The sequence below is a fragment of the Cyprinus carpio genome, chromosome B16 (genome assembly GCF_018340385.1).
Source record: "Cyprinus carpio isolate SPL01 chromosome B16, ASM1834038v1, whole genome shotgun sequence".
Lineage (NCBI taxonomy): Eukaryota > Metazoa > Chordata > Actinopteri > Cypriniformes > Cyprinidae > Cyprinus > Cyprinus carpio.
The window spans coordinates 16325625-16339589 of NC_056612.1; the positions used below are offsets into that span (position 1 = coordinate 16325625).

General features: G+C 35.5%; 1 protein-coding gene across 1 annotated transcript in view; it reads left to right on the forward strand.

Annotated features, from left to right (window-relative positions):
- Positions 1 to 13965, forward strand: part of LOC109106544 (zinc finger protein 804B-like) — a 90918-nt gene that overhangs the window by 66532 nt on the left and 10421 nt on the right. The window contains exon 2 of the mRNA XM_042741109.1: positions 2997 to 3140. Coding sequence (XP_042597043.1) covers positions 2997 to 3140 — 144 coding nt within the window. The remainder of the gene's footprint in view (positions 1 to 2996; positions 3141 to 13965) is intronic.

Genomic DNA, 13965 nt, shown 5'->3' on the forward strand with positions numbered 1-13965 from the left:
ACAACAAACTGCAAGATGCATTTTCTAAAGTTTGACTTTTAAATGACACACCATTTCAAAAACACAATTTACATGAAGAGAAGCTTGGAAAACAGCGTGAAACATGTCAACAGGTGTACATGTAAACAGGGGTGCAGATATGTTTTTAAGCCTTGTTTCTTAAAAGAGCACCTGGAGATTTGGTTTGGTCCTCACACTGCAGATAGTGTGACCCATTAAATTAAAAAAAATAATACTTATAATAATACGAATTAATAAATGAATTTTCATCAATTTCAAACTTAAAATCAGCAAGCTTTTATTTTGGCAAGTTGCCAACAAGTGTATGCGCTGCCGATTGAAGAGCATCAGTGAATGAAATGTCAGTTTTTCACAGTGCTTTGAAAACTGCAGCGGATAGCCTAGATTTATACTGTACTGTACTTTCAGTTCAAATTGAAATCTTATACAGTACAGTTTACAGTTTGTTGATCTAAAATATCCTAGTAATTGTGCATTAACAGCTGTCAACCTTGTCAATGCACAAATGAGAGGTCTGTACTTATTTATACAGCACATTTTTTTTGTTTTGGTCGCGCATGCACACCTGTGAGAGAGATTTATACATCATTGACATTTATAAATTTATATCATTTGAAAGCTTAATAAATAAGCTTGCCATTGATGTATGGTTTGTTAGGATAGGACAATATTTGGCTGAGATAAGCAGTTAACTTAATATTTTCTGAAAACTGTGCTATACTGTTTTGAACAAAAGTTCAAAAGCCCAGTAATTTTTAATATAAATCATTTTTAACATAAATGTCTTTGCTGTCACTTTTGATAAATTTAATGCATCCTTGCTGAAAAAAAATAAAAAAATAAAAATGTGTATATTTTTTTAAAAATAGTGTCCCCAGAATTTTGTATGAATGTGTGTGTGTCCCTATTTTACATACCAAGTGTGGCAACCAGAGTGTCAGCAGTCAATCATGATGTTCTTTTTGCTTTGACATCTCATGTTGTCTCAGCTCACGCATGGACTCTGTGAGCAGAAAAGTGTGCCTCAAAATCCCTGATGGACTATTAAATGCATCACATCCACCTCATTCATGATCCACTCCCACGCGCTGCAGGGCCGTGTGATGCAGAGGCCCTCTGGCCAATTATGAGGCACATGATCAGTATTATTGTCACAATTACTTTAACTTTCTCTATGTAGAAACTTGTTAACAAGCTCTATTAAACTGTTGCAGTTCTATGCTGCATAAGAACTCTCACTTATCAGTCGACACCATCTCAAAAGTGAGTCCTTGATCAGACGCTCTGTCAAATGTTATAAGAATGTGGTGTTAAAGAGCTGCTACACAATGACCTTTTCCACCTTGCTTTCCTGTAGTAAATGTTGAGCTGTGCTGTCTGTGTGTCATAATGGGAAAGCTCTGGTAATGATGCTCCAGAGAGATGTACTCTTTGCTTATGTGCCTGTGTGTGCCGCAGCAGTCTGCACAATGTGTTTGTATGGCTGATGTTGTTCCCTGAGGTCTGTATAAGCAGACTTTTGATACTGAATTAATCGCAGGAGCCTCTGAAGTTACCGGCTAGCTGAATCTCATGTGAAGTTTGCAACAAAAAAGAGATGAAATTCCCTAGAGGAAGAGTTTAGACCTGTACTGTGTGTGTGTGTGTGTGTGTGTGTGTGTGTGTGTGTGTGTGTGTGTGTGTGTGTGTGTGTGTGTTTGTGTGTGTGTGTGTGTGTGTGTGTGTGTGTGTGTGTGTGTGTGTGTGTGTGTGTGTGTGTGCGCGTGTGCACTCCTGAACATGTTATTAGTGAATGTTACATGGTGATCCATAAGTGTCATTTCTGAACAACTTTAATAATTGTAGGGGTGTGTGTGTGTGTGTGCACTTTTTGAATCTTAATTCTGACATCTTAAAGAGATTCATGCAAAAATTTAAATACTGTCATGATTTTCTTGCCCTCATGTCGTTCCAAACCCATGAGACTTTGGTTAATTTTTGAAACACAAATGAAGACAGTTTTAATGAAGCTTGAGACGTTTCTGTCCCTCCATTGAAAATCCAGTTAACCAAAATTTCCAAGATCTAAAAAATTTATAAAGGTAGCTTTAAAAAAAATATCCATACAAATTAAGCGGTTTAATCCAAGTTTTATGAAGAGACACGATTGCTAATTGCAAGACTTGGACTAAACTACTTAATTCATATGGATTCCTTTTTTTTTTTACAAAGGAGCAAGAGAAACCTCTCAGCTTTCATTATAAATATCTTCATTTCTTTTAAAGATTAGCCAAAGTGTTATGGGTTTGGAATGACATGAAGGCGAGTGAATGATGTCAGAATGTTCAATTTTGGGTGAACTGTCCCTTTAATTTTTTAATGGTTCACAAATCTCACTGGATATATTAATAAATAAAACAAATAATAGAGTGAGATTCACAAAAAATATAGGTCATTGTAAATTATTGCTCAAAAAAGTGATGTATACAAAGAAGTCAAGGTCAACAATGTTTCTCATGTGTTAAAATGACTTTTAAGTGGTTAAGAACCGTTAGTCTTATCACAATGAGCAGTTCAGTTTGTTAATTCATCTTGCAACCAGTATGAACTGATGACAATGTTGTCATAGTAACCCAGCTATGCTCACATTCAAGTATCTTCTAAAATGTGTTGGTGCAAAACTAGTAATTACAGCAAAATATTAACCATTTAAAACATACTTTGATGGCTGGGTTGTTTGATTTCATCAGGTTTTTTTAGCCTGTCAAGGACGGTCTTGATGATCAAATTCAGCTAGGATAAGACAGTCTAAAAATAAAACTGCTTAATTGATGTACAGTTCATGTACAATTATTTCCTTTTGTGGTTTTAAACAGTTAGTAAACTCATGTATTCTTAGAAAAGGACTGTGTGATTGTCAAGTGCAGTTGTCTAATTAAATTATAGCATCTACATGCATAACCAATTCTCTCTCTTTGTCTCGCTCTCTCTTTTAGGACTACGCTAAGAATGAGAAAGCCATTGCAAAAGCCCTGGGGGATTTGAAGGCCAACTTCTATTGTGAACTATGCGACAAGCAGTACCATAAACATCAGGAGTTTGACAACCACATCAACTCATATGACCACGCACATAAACAGGTAAACTTCCACAGCAGGTGGTCGAGCTCATTAGATGGAGAAGTAGGAAGGAATGCAGAAATGAAAGGAATAGGGATTTAACTCCTCCACTGCAATTTACAAAATCATTATTAACGTCAGTAGAGTGTCTCTGAACATAATATGCATAGAAATGATGGTGTGCTTGGTCAAATGCACCGCTCGACTACAGTTTGCATTTGTTAAAGTTATTTTTTCCTCCAAATAGTCTCCAGGTGATTATTGTGTCTTCACTTTACTTTGTATCCCCCAGCCAATAATGACATGCAAATTATAGTCAGTCATATTACTGTTAGTGTAACTGTTTATTTATATGCTCAAAACATAAACACTATATCTGGAAAAACATTTGCAAAGTACATCACTAATCTTCCCTCAGGTAGTCTCTTGAGTCAGTTGAGCTGCGTGTGTTCTGGTAACTGATATCATGTTGGGGCAGGTGTTTCACCCGCAAAGAGTTTGAGTTGTTTACAAAAAGTAACTAAACATTTTTGCACCTTTAATTACTGCAGATCATTTTAAAGTTCTAACGACTTCCAGGAGCACAAATAATTCACCTTGTCTATTATAATCAACATTCTAAATCAATCTAACAGGCAAAGCAAATTCAAATAGACTGCTATATGGTTTCATGGCCCTGCTTATAAGGAACAATTGATTCCATTGATACCAATGAACAGGGCTTTAAGTTCTCTGGCACCGTGCCAGATCTTCGGGCATGCAGCATTTGGCTGCGGAAAAAAATAACCCTACATTTAATGCAAATTGAATGCACCGTTCAAAAACATGTTGATATCACTTTCCAGTCAATGAGTTTGCCTACCAATGGTATGAGAGGAACACAGCTTTCACTCTCAACCAAACTAACATTACTATCCAATCTGAAATTTTTGTTTATATAAACACTGATGAATGGAGAATTGCGACACACTGAAAAAGTTGCGAGGCGCAATGGTCAAAGATGTCCATCTAGCGCATATTTACATAGAAAAACTAATTAAAAAGAAGCTGAGCTTTGTAAACAGCTCAGAGTAATCATGTCATCTCCATAAGAACAATATGATTGCCAGAACAAATTTACTGGGATTTTTGAAAAGGTCCTGTTCACACATAATCTCTTAATGGTAACTTACCGGTAATTTACCAGTAAAGACTGTATGTCTGAAAGGGGCTAAACTCTTCCTCTGCATATGCTGTGAATTTGAATTGCTTAACATTCATCTGGGAAAACAGTGTGCATTATCCCACTAGATTTGTAATGTAAATTATTTATAAACCTTTGCCAACACAGTAGAATACATTAACCTATTTCTAAATGTGACATTTATTGTACATAGCGATTTCAAGATAAAAGTTTCTGAGTTTTCATGTGGCCAAATATTAAAATTTAATGGATTTATACATCGTTTAATCATGCTGTAAAGTGAAACGTCACCAGGTCGTTTGGCGCCCTCTGCAGGTATTTGTTATAATACATAATGTACTTAAAGGGATAGTTCAACCAAAAATGAAAATTACCCTATGATTTACTCACCCTCAAGCCATCCTAGGTGTATACAACATTCTTCTTTCAGACGAATACAATCTGAGATATTTTAAATAATGTATAGGCTAATCCATTCTTTATAATGGGAGTGGATGGTAGCCCAAAATTTGAAGTCCAAAAAAATTGGATTATATGGTTTTGCTATTGTTACAAGCCGAAGAACCCTTTTTTTGTACTGTTTAGAACCATTTTTCTTAAGAGTGTAGGATTTAGGCAAACACGGTGACGAACATGGAAGTGACGAACGTGGAAGCGCAGGGGAAAGAGCAAAACAAAACACCGGCCACGAATAAGTAGTACAAAACAAGGATTTGAAAAGAAAAATGTTTTCTATATTAGCCAAGAGGACACTGGTTTTCCTTTGCTGTAAACAAAACTTGTTTCTCGTGAAACTAGCATATTCTCACCGAGGCTTATGCGACGCCTACGTCCTACGTCATCTGCTGGACACCACTCTCTCGTGAACGCACGTACGACAGTTAGCGGAAGCTAGAGATTAAGGTTTATAAAGTTGTAAATATGGATATTTTTCATATTTTTCATTGCGTCGCTTAAGAATGCCTTTATTAACCCCCCGGAGCCATGCAGGCTTCTCTTATAAGGGATGGGGGCAATTTTTTGGAATTCAAATTTTGGGCTACCATTCACTCCCATTATAAAGCATTGGTTAGCCTGGACATTATTCAATATAACTCAGACTGTATTCGTTTGAAATAAAAAATGTCATATACACCTAGGAAGGCTTGAGGGTGAGTAAATCATGGGGTCATTTTCATTTTTGGGTTGAACTATCCCTTTAAGTTAGTTATGTTCATATTATGTATAGGCATATTACATTATGTTTTGTTAAAAAAAAACTATGTAAATACTTGGTTTTGATATTTTATTTGAGCCAATTATTATTGCCTCATTGTTAGTTTATATATAAATAGTCATACTAAAGCCTGGTCTTCACTTAGGCCTATTTGTGTTACTAAAAATATCAGATTACTCAATTGTCAAAATAATCAGTAGATTACTTGATTACCAAAATAATCATTATTTACAGTCCTAGATTAGTTAAAACATTTCAAAATACAACTGCATTGTTTTACTTTTCTTTAAATCTTTAAAAAAAAGATTACAATTATTTTGTCATTGAAAATTTCTTTAAAATTCTGTTAAAATATCGTCTCATTCTAGTGAACCAAGTATCTGTATTTTGTCTCATCTCGTGATGTTAGTGTATTGTCACACCCCTATTGTCGATAAGCAGTGATATAGCTCATGATTTTCCAAGTGTATGATGTAGCTTTCATTCTTCAGATCAACCATATATTCATTAAAAATAATCAGTTTTAATAAGGAAAGCAATAACTTTGCCATAGTATCCTTTCAAATGTTAAAGTTTGCACAGTCATTGCATGCTTTGCATGCGCTGCCCCATCCCCCTGCCCCGCCCCGCCCCTGGAAAAATAGTTCAGGCCCAGGAATAGTTTTTTGCTTTAACCCCTGAATGCAAGTATTGAGTAAGGGGCGTTATGTGATCTTTTTTCTCTATAGGGGATTCATGTGATGTGTATGAACAGCAATCACTTTAAAACTCTCTGACACTATCTCTCAAAAGTTTGGGAGGGCAAATGTTTTTGGTAACACTTTACAATATGGTGGCACTAATATGCATTAATTCATGCTTAACTAATGCATAGATAAGTATGAGTTAATGTATAACTCATGAAGTACTAAACAATTTATTAATGATTACTGCATCAGCAACAAATGAACATTCTATATGATTCATAGATTAGGTAATCAATACATTGTTAATAATTAAATGTGTCATAATGTATTAATTCCCTAATAACATATAGTATTAACTAATAGTGTAAATTCATGTGTTAATTACCATAATGGGTTGAAGCCATGCATTTCAACTTCCAGTTGTCTGCTTTAATTGATCATTAGCAAATGATTTGCTAAAGTATCATTATGTTATGACTTTACATCATTAGTTAATATAATACATTATGACACATTTAACTGATAACAATTTATTGATTGCTTAATCTATGAATAATATAGAATGTTAATTTGTTGCTGATGCAGTAATCATTAATAAACGGTTTAGTTCTTCATGAGTTATACATTATCTGTGCATTAGTTAAGCATTATTTAATGCATATTGTACCCGTTTTGTGTTAACATTTTTTTTAATGAAATGAACACTTTTATTCAGCAATGACATAACAAATTGATCAAAAGTTACACTAAGAACATTTATAGTTTTACAAAAGATTTCTATTTATAATAAATGCAGTTCTTTTGAACTTTGTTGAAGAAAAAAAAACATCACAGTTTCCACATAAATATTAATTATTTAACATCACAGAAAAACACTAAGCAGCACTAATAAATATTTATGGAGAAAAATAGTAAATATTTTTGGAGAACCAAATAAGCAGATTGTTGAGAAGTATGTGACATTGAAGACTGATCATACCATCACAGGAATAAATTATTTATTTATTATTTATGTTTCATAGAAAGAACAGAATGAATCACATAAACTTGAACAATTTAAAAGTCTGATTGTTTTTAAAACAATTTCCATGGACTCATTTTATGTTGTTTACCCCTTTTCTTGGGAATAAGGAATAGATTTTAAGTCTAGACATCTTAATGCTTATATTATATATAATATACATATATTCAGTCATCACTTTTATAAAAAAAAGGCAAAAACAAATGAGAAGTGATTAGCCAAAAGAAAAGTTCTGCTAAGGAAACTGATGGAGAGATTGATAGGAGGAATAGATGAAGTAAGGAGGAGAGAGCCGAGAATGTCCTCACTTGTGCCAGGATCTCAGGCTGGAGTCTGGTGCCCATCTGTGTGGCATCTGAGATTAAACGTGTTCTCTAGCATTTCGAGTGGCACATAACACTGTATGTGCACTGCTATTATCCTGGGTGCTGTCAGACAAACTGGTCTTCTAACAAAGAACGGCACACAGAGCCATTAAACTCTCTTCATCCTTCAGCCTTGCATGTCTTATTCATCATAAGCCTGCTGTGATACACAGTACAGTCTAAAAATCAAACATGCAAAACTATACACTGATGAAACATTTCATACGTACAATTACATGAAATCCAAGTGTGAAGCAGAGAGCAAGAGATACAGAAAGAGAGTTACGCAACTCATTCTGAAGGACCGCTCGGTGACAGCTACACCAAAGACAGACAGAGAGGGAGGGAGGAAAGTAATTACACATGTTGTTGCGATGGATTTCATCTCCGTGCAAACATGGCTTCGATCAAACCACAGATGACTGCACACTTGTTCGCTGTGCAGATGTGTCTGTTCCTGTTAGTCAAAGTCAGTGAGTCTGAGATGAATGATGCCATCTCAGCACGAACATCCGTAATATTCCATAATCAATCATGAGATTTTTAGCCGAGTGTTTCACATCAGTACTTTGTCACAGAGAAATTAGCATGTCATTCTTGTTTCTGTTTAATTAATTGTGACCAAACTTTTTCCCCCTAGTGTAATAATTGAAATTACTCATCTTTGTGTAAAATGTAATAAATAATGCTGTTTTATGAAAGATATCATAGTAATACATCAATATGTCATCAATATGACTTGTAAAATAGATTCATTTGAAAATATGAGCTGTGGCCTAATAATAATTGAGCTTTGGTGCTCATGGAGGAGACACATATATGTGAATATATTTTGATGTAATATATTATGATATAAGATGTTATTTGTTATCCTATTGCATTACAGTATCCTTTTATTTTTAATAGCTCACTTATTACATCACAGTATATTCATATTTGCTGTATATATCAAATATTACTATACTGTGATACATTTTTGATACAATATATTATGTTTTTCATATGCTTAGGATATTTTGCAAGAGCTGTGTATGTCATCTATGATATGGTGATGCTAACTGATCATTAAATTTCATAAGGATAAGCATTTGATTTTCATTTTCACCTCATGAAGCTTCAAGTTTTACATTACACATTGTTCAGGTACAAAAATTGTTTTTTTTAGTACTTTATGTTTTATATTGGCCAACTCTGTACTGAACAGCAAAGTAATGTAGTTGGTCTGTGAACTGACTTCTCTAACAAGTCAGGAACCTCCCACAAGAGATGTTAATTCATTTGAGGGCCCTGCAAAAGCAATGAAAGGTGTTGTTGAACTCGTCCTGCAGGCCTCGAGAGTGTTTCATTAGACCGAGTTATGTATAGTCGACTGTGTAAAATATGCATGCTGTGAGGTTGGCAGTTGAGGTAGTTTGGTGTGACCCCAACCCAGCCACTTCACATATCGCTCTAGAAACATGCAGCCTGGCTGTGCTCCCTGGTCCTGAGGAACAATACTGTATATTTCACAACCCACAGAATCCCTAAGTCACTTAACATTTATGCACGCGTGTGTGTACGTGTATGTATACTTTATGCACTGACGTGCACCAAACATGGTTGAGAGGTTTGATTTAATTAATCTTTAAGAGCCACAAAACCTTTCCAAGAGAGCTATGCAAATCAACCAGCTGTGCTTCAATAAAAAGAGGAGGGAAAGGAAAAGGTGAGGCATGAGACGGAGGTTAACGCCAGTGCAACACAGAGAGAACCAGAGAAGCAAAGACTGGAGCCTAGATATAAAACATGAATAAATGCAAGGAACTGTAAATGCTAAGACTCGCTGAGATACTCTCAACTTCATGTTAAATATTCAGTTGGGTTTATTTCATTTTATTTTTGTATTTGTGGGAGGTCTAATTGAGGCCTAACAGAAACAGCATTACTGGAAAGGATACCAGTCACATTCCTAAAAGGAGTAGTTTACTATATTGTAACCAAAATAAAACATATGTCTTTCTGTCCGTCTGTCATGACGTTCTAATATTCTGGAAAATGAAGCTTCCAATTTCTTCAAAACTTTTGAACGGGGTTTTATCTAGCCAACATTTTCTTTGTATTTACAAACTTTGCTTTTCTAACTAATTTCAACTCCACTTCCTTACATTGAAACTCAAATTTAAGACTTGAACTGGAATTTAAGACATTCACAACTGATTTCTGAATGACGCCTAACCTGTGACCTCAAGCTTGAAAAACAAATCAATTGCAACCTAGCATGAGGGTTAAAGCTATAATATGAAAGAGGAAAGAAGAGAAAGACAAAAAAGAGAGGTAAATATTAAGGTGAAGTGTCAAGAGGACTTTTTCTGAACCATTCCACTAGAGGCTAAGAGCAGAATCTGAAGGGAATCCCCTGCTAGACTCCCATGGCTGAGGTGGATTTCGAGCGATAGAGACCTACAGATATGAGCTTGGAGATAATCCATATTTCATAACCCACGGTCACTGGGGGGTGCAGAGGAAGGATTCAATCTGATCTGAAGGAGTCCAAGCCTAGTCATGTCTGTGTTTCTATAAAAAGTGTAGCAGGCTGCTTAATGTTTAAAAAATAGCCGAGGGACATGTGAGAGTGTATGAGTGTAAGGTCTATCCTCAGGGCAGTTAGCGGTGAAGGTGGGGGCAGCTTTCGGAGAAGAAAAAGAGAATGTATTTTTAACGCTGCACAAATAGTTCATTTGTCCTTCTATGAATGATTCCTGAGTGGCTTTGCACTCAGAGAGCGTTTTGAGGAAAAAAAAAAAAGAAGAAGAAACATGGAAAAAGTGGTGGCTGCTTTCTCAGCCAAAAGTGGTGAGTCAGCAGCCTGAAATTAATGAATGGATAACAGTTATAAAGGGATAAACTCAGACAAATAATTGCACAAAACTTCATTTGCAACAGACGGAGGAATTTGTATGATTCCTCATGAACTTTTAAAAGCCTGAGGGTATTGAGAGCTGTTCTGTTATGTAAACAGCCACTTTTTATGTTCCAGTCATTACTCGAAACTGCATTGCAAGTATCTGATAAGACAATAATAGAATCTTTGCTAGGGGCACTCTCTACATCTACCAGCAAGTCAATATCCACTTTTGCTAGAAAAACTGCATAGAAATGTACAGCGCTTATATAACCAATGCGTTGCATTACCTGTTTATACTAATATACTGACATCACAGTATCTCTCTTTCTTTAACAAATACACACACCGGGGTAACTAACGTCGTGACAGTCGGTTTAAGAAATGAGCTGCAAATTACTACATGACATAACAGAAACACTAGAAAAATTAAAGACATAAAATTATGTAAGCAATTATATAAAGTAATAAAAAGTGTAAAAAAAAATACAAAAATAAACTTTTTTTGGTATTATTATCAATATTATTACTATTATTATTAGCATATGTTATCAGGTCAAACATTTTGAATATATATATTTTTAAATGTTTTTAAATTTCTCCTCATGTTCACCAAGGCTGCATTCATTTGATTAAAAATACAGTAAAACAGTAATACTGTGAAATATTATTACAATTCAAAATAACGGCATTTTAATATATTTTCAAATGTTATTTATTCCTGTGATGGCAAAGCTGAATTTTTAGCAGCCCTTTTAGAAACATTATTACATACTGTCACGTTTGATCAATTGTGAATGTGACCTTGCTGAATAAAAGTATTATTATTTTTAAATTGTACTTCAAAACAAACCCAAACTTTTGAATAGTAGTAAATAGTAGTTTCCTCCAAAATATTAATCAGCTCGACTGATTTCAGCATTGATAATAATAAGAAATGTTTCTTGAGCAGAATCATCATATTAGAATGATTACTTGACACACATAGCACAAAAAAACTTTGAGTAACAGACATTACAAACAAAATGTGTTCCAACACTCCCGAGTCTCCCCTACTCAAAAAACCCCATCAGCCTGTGTGTTTGTGTGTACAGCAGAAGAAACAGCTTCTGTATGGATGAAAGCTTCCCCGAAAGCTCCTTACCGCACCTTCCTGCAATATCCGGTTCCAAATCTCCTCTCCTCCCTCTCATGCACTCACATCCTCTCAGCTTCAAAGGGTCTCCTTTCCTGATCCTCTCAGGCACCCTACACACGGACTCATTACAGCATTCAAACATATACAGAACACACAAATGTTACAGATCACATAACCTGACAGCCTGTCATCTTAGGAGCTGATGAAGAGGGTCTAAAGGAGTTTTAGAAGACAGCTTTTTGCCTGCGGCCCAATGCTAACACTCAACATATGAGCCCCGTATGCGGTGTGCATCAGACGGCGCAGGATATTGGAAGTGTCTTTGGATTATCTGCCTGTGAACGTGCAGATTGGGTTGAGGATAATCCACACGTTGATGTTTTCCTCCTGGGGTGAATGAGAGTGACAGTTTATAATCAACGTTAGGTAGAAACACCCGCCAAGGATTACATAGTTCCTTTGCTCGCGGCTGTTAGGAAGAGGTTTGCGGAAGATACATTGTTTCAGCCGGTCGTCTGTAATCTTTAGTTTGAATTCCAAATTGCTAGATAGGTGCTTCTCATGCGTGGGGTTTTATCATATTTCCAGGAATTTTATTAAATGTCCTCCTGAGCAAAATGCTCCCGCTCGGCACGAAACTGTCCATGGAGATGGTTTGCTCAGAGAGAAGGGAGAAAGAGAGGGAGTTTTTCATTTTCTTTTCAAGTAAATGCCTGAGGCTTATCATTGCCTCTCTGCACCAACTGCAGCTGGCCACAGAATCAGCAGTGATGAGATTAGTCTGAGTGTGATTGGCGCAGACTCCCAGCAGAGAGTGTTTGCGCTGAAGGTGGCGTAATATAGGTGGTAGGTTTTTCATCAGGCAGCTGTGGATTTGGAAATGAGGGAACGTGCTGAATCGATGCCACACAGCAGAGCAGAGGTAATGCACAGCCATTAGTAATCTTTAATGGGCAAAGTGGCATGTTATCTGTCTTTGTTACATGGTTAAATAAGTAGAACACCTTACTAACACACACTGAATGCTGAGTAAAACTTTTCTACAGCAGAAACAGTACTACTAGGTGCAGGTCAATGTGATTTACACAAGCAAGACAAGTTCCAGGATCAGCTTTTTTTTGTTGTTCCTGGAACAATATTGGAACTTGTCCTGCTTGTGTTACATGAAGATCCAGACAGGGATACTAAAATCAGCCATTTAGAATGCAGGATTAATAATGGATTTTTTCAATTAAATATTATATATTACCATTCAAAAATTTGTGGTCAATAAGATTTGTCTTTTCAATAAGTTCAAGTTCAAGTTCAAGTTTATTTGTATAGTGCTTTTTACGATACAAATCATTGCAAAGCAACTTTTATTCACCAAGGATCCACTAAACTGATGGTCACAGTAAAGTGACAGTAAAGACTTTAGCATTGTTTTAAAAATTAGATTTAAAATTAATGCTGTTCTTTACTATTTCCACAAAAATACTAAGCAGCACAACTTTTTTCACACTGATAATAATAAGAAATGTTTTTGCGTACCAAATCAGCATATTGGAATGATTTCTGAGCCATTATGTGACACTGAAAACTGGAGTAATGGTTGCTGAAAATTCAGCTTCAGGAATAAATTACATTTTAAAATATTTTAAAATAGGAACAAATTATTTTATTTTGTAATATTTCATGATATGTTTTTGATCCAATAAATTCAGCATTTTTATTTTTATATAAAATCACTTTTATAATGGAATGCTTTGCCACTAACAATGTGACTGTGCATCATACAGTCATTACTAAGGGTGTCAATTACATTATATGCTGATTCATTCATAACGTTCATCATAATTAATCATAAATATCAATATTTACTGAGAAAAGCTCCTAATTAGGATAAAAGAAAAATAAGATAATACGCTACATTGCTATGGCATTGAATGGCCATTATGAAAAGTGGCTTTAGTAGTCAATGTATTGTTTGGATTATTTCAGTATCATTGAACATTTACTGTCCATTTGCAATTGAGCTTGTCAGTCTGACTTAGGTAGAATTAGGGTCCATTCACACATAACCTGTTTTTACAGTCTGTCTGCACTCATTATTAATAGTACAGATGTCTTTTTGGGTTGTTTTGTGGCATGAGTATTTTAAGATACTGTGCAAAATCTAAACAGCCAAACTTTTTGAAACAATATCTAAACACAAGAACGCATTCATCACTCTCTCTATCAATGATTCTCTTTCCTGTTGACAGCCCTAGGAGAATAAGCTGTACACCGTGTCTCTGTTGGTCTCTTCTTCTTCTCCAGGAGGAGTAGGAGGAGGAGGATAGTGTTAGCAAACTGACCCTGCTCAATGACAAAGACA